This window comes from Mizuhopecten yessoensis, unplaced genomic scaffold (genome assembly GCF_002113885.1).
Source record: "Mizuhopecten yessoensis strain PY_sf001 unplaced genomic scaffold, ASM211388v2 scaffold245, whole genome shotgun sequence".
Classification (NCBI taxonomy): Eukaryota; Metazoa; Mollusca; class Bivalvia; order Pectinida; family Pectinidae; genus Mizuhopecten; species Mizuhopecten yessoensis.
In genome coordinates, this window is record NW_018403450.1 from 1605094 (window position 1) to 1612579 (window position 7486).

The 7486-nt window shown below is 39.5% G+C and overlaps 1 protein-coding gene across 1 annotated transcript; it reads left to right on the forward strand.

Moving 5' to 3' along the window:
- The first annotated feature begins 4251 nt into the window (after positions 1-4251).
- On the forward strand, positions 4252-7169 carry LOC110444134 (UNC93-like protein). The gene is made up of 3 exons (XM_021488577.1): positions 4252-5343; positions 6220-6487; positions 6784-7169. The coding sequence occupies exons 1-3, from the start codon at positions 4417-4419 to the stop codon at positions 7026-7028; spliced, it is 1440 nt and encodes a 479-aa protein (XP_021344252.1). The 5' UTR covers positions 4252-4416; the 3' UTR covers positions 7029-7169.
- The last annotated feature ends 317 nt before the right edge of the window (positions 7170-7486 follow it).

A 7486-nucleotide genomic window follows, 5' to 3' on the forward strand; every position in this document is an offset into this window, starting at 1 on the left:
GACTGGTTAATTGATTATGTTACTAATAGATCTCAACAAGTTTTTATTGGAAATAGTAGATCTTCTGCTAAGAGAACAAATGCAGGAGTACCTCAGGGTTCGGTTCTTGGCCCATTGCTGTTTATACTTTATATTAATGACATAACAGATAATATAGAAAGTCTATCAAAACTATTTGCTGATGACACCTCTCTTTTGTATTCGGATAAATCACCACAAGTAATTGAACAAAAAATTAATAATGATCTAGTAAATATACAATTGTGGGCAGATAAGTGGCTTGTCAAATTCAATCCTGCAAAAACAGAGGCTTTACTTATTTCTAATATTGATCTTGATCACCTCATTGAAATTAACTTTAATAATGTAAGTATTGAATTTGTTGAAAATCATAAGCATCTGGGAGTATTCATCAATGCTAACTGTAAATGGACCTATCACATTGATAATATATGTAAAAAAGTAGTTAAACAATTAAGTGTCCTCCGTAAATTGAAATATACCCTGAACCGACGTACACTGAATAAAATATAGAGAACATTTATACTTCCTATTCTAGAATATTGTTGCGAACTTTGGGATGCTTGTTCTATTACTGATTCAGACAAGTTATAAAATTTACAACTTGAAGCTGGACGTATTGTCACTGGTTTACCGTCGTTTACTAGTAGACAATCTATATACAATGAAACTGGATGGGATTCTCTAGCCCATCGGAGATCCCGTCGAAAACTTCAATTATTTTTTAAAATCCACAATAATATAGCTCCTAACTATCTCAACACTCTACTCCCTTCCCTTGTCGATAACTCTCACTATAATCTTCGAAACGTTGAAAACTACAACCTACCTAACAACAGACTTGAATAATCTAACGTATCCTTTTTTCCTTCTACTGTTAGACTGTGGAACCAGTTACCTACTAGTATACGACGTAGTGCCACGTTCTCATCATTTAGAAACGCCATTCAAGACGTAAACTTGCCGCTTGTACCAAACCCCTTTTTCTATGGTGATAGGAAAAATAATATTTTGCATACAAAATTAAGAAACCGTTCTAGTACTTTGAAAAGTGACCTGTTTTGGGTTAACCTCATTGATTACCAACGTTGTATATGTGGCTTCCCTATTGAAGACACACACCATTTCTTTTTTACCTGTGATACATATAACGAACAAAGAATTAAGCTTTATCGTGAACTGAATGAATACATGCCTCTTAATTTAAATCTACTCTTATTTGGAGATACATCTATTTCGGAACAGGAAAACATAACGATATGCATGCATACTCAGCAATACATTCGTTACTCTAACAGATTCTAGTACCACTATATCCACTCTCTCTCTAAGAGGCAGATACTATATGTCGTACATAATGATGAGGATGTATGTATTATAATTACAGACTATTACAGACTAGTATCCCCCTCTCCCTTCCCCCTCCCCCTTTTCTCTCTCTGTCTCTCTCTTATAATTTCAATTTATAAATTAAAGCATTTAAAAATGAAATAGTGTATATATGTATATTAATTCTGCCATCTTGTTGTACTATTGTAAATATATGCTTGTAATTTGCTAGGAAAGGGCTTAATATAAGTTTGATAACTTGTGCCCAATCCATTTGCTTGGCAATAAAATATGTTTAAACTAAACCTAGCTACTACAGGAGTAGCGCTTACTCCCGCTGGTAGACCTGTAATACATCCTAGCTACTCCATGAGTAGCGCTTACTCCCGCTCTCTGCACTCCCGCTGGTAGACCTGTAATACATCCTAGCTACTCCAGGAGTAGCGCTTACTCCCACTGGTAGACCTGTTATGCATCCTAGCTACTCCATGATTAGCGCTTATTCCCGCTCTCTGCACTCCCGCTAGCAGACCTGTAATGCATCTTAGCTACTCCAGGAGTAGCGCTTACTCCCGCTGGTAGACCTGTAATGCATCCTAGCTACTCCATGAGTAGAGCTTTCTTCCGCTCTCTGCACTCCCGCTGGTAGACCTGTAATACATCCTAGCTCCTCCAGGAGTAGCGCTTACTCCCGCTGGTAGACCTGTAATACATCCTAGATACTCCATGAGTAGAGCTTACTCCCGCTCTCTGCACTCCCGCTGGAAGACATGTAATACATCCTAGCTATTCCAGGAGTAGCGCTTACTCCCACTGGTAGACCTGTTATACATCCTAGCTACTCCAGGAGTAGCGCTTACTCCCGCTGGTAGACTTGTAATAGCATCCTAGCTACTCCATGAGTAGAGCTTTCTTCCGCTCTCTGCACTCCCGCTGGTAGACCTGTAATACATCCTAGCTACTCCAGGAGTAGTGCTTACTCCCGCTCTCTGCACTCCTGGAATATTTAATCGAAGTGTGAACCTCCTTGTGGATGAGACGAGTTTAATACTTTGATGTACCTCAAAGGAATGTGTCTCTTGCGTAACGGTAAAATTGACTGACTCCTCTTTAATCATCCATGGAAACGTATCAGCCTAGCGATTAGTCAGGTTTTTTTACCCGAGACCAACCAAAAAGCCAGCCACGTGCCTTTTATTTTGCTTTGACGTATTGCAGGGGGTGCAGAGAGAGAGAGAGAAAGTGAGGAAACCCCTGGAGTATCGAAAATGGTGGTAATAAAACAGTTAACATGCTTTACAGTTTATTATCCTCGCGAAAGCCTTTGTCAAAATCGGCCATACTTATACATAATGCTTACGTCTCATGTGTCAAGCTAACCTCCTGTTAGTCCGAATTGTTCTGACGTTTTATCGACCTTTTTCATATCGGTCTGTCGTCGATTAACGTCAGAACTCCGACCCTCTATAATATGCGGGAAATATGCGACCCGCGCCCGGAGCGCACTTCAAACTGATATTTTAGAAACAAATCGTCACTTTCACACACATGTTGCACATGGATCGAAAGATCTATTCTTTATGCACAAGATGAACATACATAACATGCCTCAAACAACTAATACAATTACTAAAAACGTATTTTTTCAAACTTACTCTGTTTTACTCTAGTTTTTTTTATATCCCCGCCTTCTAATGCACGTGACTAAAATCTGGCCGGCCTACGTCATAACGTTGGGAAATATCTTCGGTAACGCGAGTTCTTGTCAAGTCATGTGACATTGCTCATGGCCTAATTTCCATTAAAAACATGGGTTGGTATAGAAAACGTTGGAAAAAACTTTTCGTAATGATCTTTGAAACATGTTATTGATACCACCTAGTGCATAAAGAATAGATCTTTCGATCCATGTGCGACATGTGTGTGAAAGTGACGATTTGTTTCTTAAATATCAGTTTGAAGTGCGCTCCGGGCGCGGGTCGCATATTTACAGCATATTATAGAGGGCCGGAGTTCTGATGTTAATCGCCGACAGACCGATATGAAAAAAGTCGATAAAACGTCAGAATAATTCGGACTAACATCCTGTATAATTTAAATCACAGATACATATATATATGACAGGGAACCAGCACTACATACAGCTACTGTCAAGCCGTTTTAAATAATTTTGTCTCATAACAAAAAAAACCCGGCGTCGACGTTCTGCAAAGGTCTAATCACTCGAATAGCGACAATATAGAATTTATGACTTCCTGCTTAATTGCTTGGTGTAGAAACAGTTTATATAAAAGTTTCGTATATAAATAAGCTTGGGTTATCTTAAATGCTAATCGTTAAGATGGGAACAACAACATCTATCTTTAAGGCCTTTGTTGACAATGGGCAGTGTCAATGTTAATGGTATGCCTGAGGATGACCTTGAGCTGGTCACTGGCAGGTGTTTTCCTGGTAATTTGATTGTAATCCACGACTGGCTCGGACTAGCACCTGTACATGTGTCTCCGTCACTTGTCAAGCTATGCAATATCTGTTGTTATGTGTTCTAAAGAGACTCCAGAACTGTAATTAAACGTAAACTTTTGATGGGACCAAGATCTTCACTGCTTTATAATTCAATTACAGATCTATTGAGTGTACAATGGGCGGTCACCACTATTTGATAACAATAATCAGATCATGGATTGAATGGGCGTGAACTGTTCGGGTTTTCTGATGCAAAAACTATTATGGGACAGAACCTTGCTAATATTGTCGTTGTCGGTAGCTTAACAATAGACAAGTTGACCACTGACCACGGTATTTGTATACGTGCGAGATAACAGAACGATAGAGGGTACACACTTACGAATAGATTCACGTTATCTTGTGCGATAGGGTGTCGATGAAAGTGCAAGTAGCACATTGCATGTATGTTGAAAGTAAAATGTCACGTCACATGTATTAGAAAGAAACAAAATCAAAACATGGTGTAACAAGGAAGTCCAGTGTCAGTGTAACTCTTCCCAATTGTATTTTTGTTCCAGTGAGAACAATGTAAACCTTATACGATAAAAAGTACCAATTATGTCAGCGACTGAGGAAAAGACAGGGTTGCTAGATGATGATGCTGAGGTTTCAGGTCGGCTGCTGAAGAGAAACACTGTCGGGAGACTAAGAAGTAGCCTGTTCGTACTCTGTGTGATATTTATGCTCGTCTTCACAGCTTACTCTGGTATACAGAATTTGGAGAGTAGTCTAAACCCGGGGATCGGGATATATTCCTTAGCCTCCATTACCGGAGGGGCACTCGTCTCCTGTATCCTGGCACCGACCGTGATCAGGTTCGTCGGAGCAAAGTGGGCTATTTCGTCGGCGGCGCTATGCCTGGCTGCATACGTTGCAGCAAACTTTTACCCAAAGACTGGCGTTCTGATTCCCGCCTCGATCCTGTACGGAATGTCTTCCGGATTTATGTTAACTGCACAAGGAACCTACGTCACGACCATTGCTATAGAGTATGCGCATGTGATTGGCGAACAGGCTGAAACTGTCATAAGTCGATTTTTCGGATTTTTTCTCATGGCGTTTCAAAGCACACAAATATGGGGGAATCTGATTTCATCACTTGTTCTTCAAAATGGTAGAGCATCACACAATACTACAAATGAATCGAACTCAACGGTGACTATATGTGGCGCTGCATTTTGCCCAAATGTTGCTTCCTCCTCCAGTAATAGTTCCGCCCCATCTCCGTTTCCTAAACCACCAGAAGATACATTAAATGTACTTTTAATCATTTACATCGGATGTGCAATGTGTGGTTTTTTCATTGGTGCATTTTTTCTGAAGCCTATCCGGTCTAGCAGTAGCGAGGACAAAACAACCAGCATTGTCACAACGTTGTTTTCAACTCTTCGACTTCTGGGGACGGACACGAATATGAAGCTTCTCGTACCCATATCTATGTACAGTGGTGTGGAGCAGGTCGTCATGTACGCCCAATACACACAGGTAAATATGTGTACATACAGGTAGATATGTTACACACAGGTTGATATGTGTACATACAGGTAAATATACGTACATACAGGTAATTATGTGTACACACAGTCAAATATGTTACACACAGGTAGATATGTGTACATACAGAAAAATATGTAAACACGCAGGTAGATATGTAACACCCGTAGATATGTGAACACACAGGTAGATATGTTACACACAGGTAGATATGTTACACAGGTAGATATGTATACACAGGTAGATGTATGTATATACAGTTAGATATGTGTATAAACAGGTAGATATGTTACAAACATGTAGATATGTGTACACACAGGTAAATATGTATATACAGGTAGATATGTGTACACACAGGTAGACGTGTGTATTCACATGTAGATATGTATACACACAGGTAAATATGTGTACACACAGGTATATGTGTGTACACACAGGTATACACAGGTATATGTGTGTACACACAGATAGATATGTGTGCACAAAGGTAGATGTATGTATACACAGGTAGTATGTACACGCATATAGATATGTGTATACACAGGTATATATGTATATACACAGGTACACTGTAGATATGTGAACACACAGTTAGATGTATGTATACACAGGTATATATGTGTACACACAGACAGATGTGTCTATACACAGGTAGATGAGATATGTATACACAGGTAGATATGTTAACCGACTGGTAGATATGTAAACACACCGAAATATGATACATTACTGTTTCATGCTAACACTCTATGTTATGGGTCACTTTTCNGTAGGGGAGTGGGGGGATGGGGGGGTCAACTATGGCCAGTGCCTACGGAATGAAAAACATAACACATTAAATATTGAATGAATGTCCTTGTTTTGCAGGCTTACGTGGCGTGCGAACTTGGATTGGCCTGGGTAGGGTACGCTATGATCTGTTTTGGTGCTGTCAACACTATTGCCTCCCCTTTGAACGGCATTCTCACTAGATACATAGGTCGTCCTCTCCTCTTCCTCTTCGGCTTCTGTGTCAACGCCGGGATGCTAGTCCTGCTACTGATGTGGATACCCGATAAAGACCAGTTGTTTCTCTTTTTCGTCATACCCGGGGTTTGGGCACTCGGAGATACCATATGGCAGACACAAACTAGTGGTCAGTAAGGAGTTGATAAATGCTATGTCTCCAATTGATTATTTATCATGATGTTTTCACTAGTTTGTCTTACATATTATTTAATTTGGTTGATTGTGACGTCATAGGGGCGAGATGAGTTTCAGAAATAAATGTTAGACATCTATTTGGGTTTTAACTTAAATACACAATAGTAATACCAACAACATGTCTCTTTAAATGAAAGATTACAATTGTTGCATTATAATTCTGCCTGATAGATAACTTGTGCTTCCATTTACCGGGTAGATTAAAATCCATGTTTTGTACTCTTTCAGCTCTCGTGGGTCACGTGTTTCCGTCGCAACAGGAACCAGCGTTCGGGAACATTCGGATGTTTGAAGCTCTCGGATTTTTCGTTGTGTACCTTTTCAGCAACTATGTGTGCCTGGACGTGAAGCTTTACATTGTTGGGGCGTGGCTGGTGTTAGCTGTCGTTCTGGTATTGATTGTGGAGGTCAGAATACGATACAGAGCCGTGATCGTGTACAGCGAGGCTCCCACAGACGAACATTCACATTGACTAAATTTGCATATTTGTGAAGATTCAGTGAAGAACATATTGTATAGCATTTCAAGATATAAATTCACTTATCTTTTGGAGCTGCGGATGACAATCGTTTTATTGTTGAAATACTGATTTTTTTTTAATAAATATGTATTGTGTTCAGTATGAGTTGTTATGTTTTGATTCATGTTTGTACAATAATAAGCACGGTAATACAAGGACACCAGCATGTACAATGATAAGCACGGTAATACAAGGACACCAGCATGTACAATGATCCAGGACCAAATGCGGTCCAGTCATGCTTTTTTCATCATAAAGCAGGAGGGGTAATCTCCCTTACTACTTAGATTTGCATCCAAGAACCAGATTCTCTGTAGAATTTCTTCAAATTCTGTAGATATATTGCTTTAAAGGAAAGAAAATGTTCTGCCACCAAAAAATATAGGTTGTCAGAACTTTAAGGATTTTAA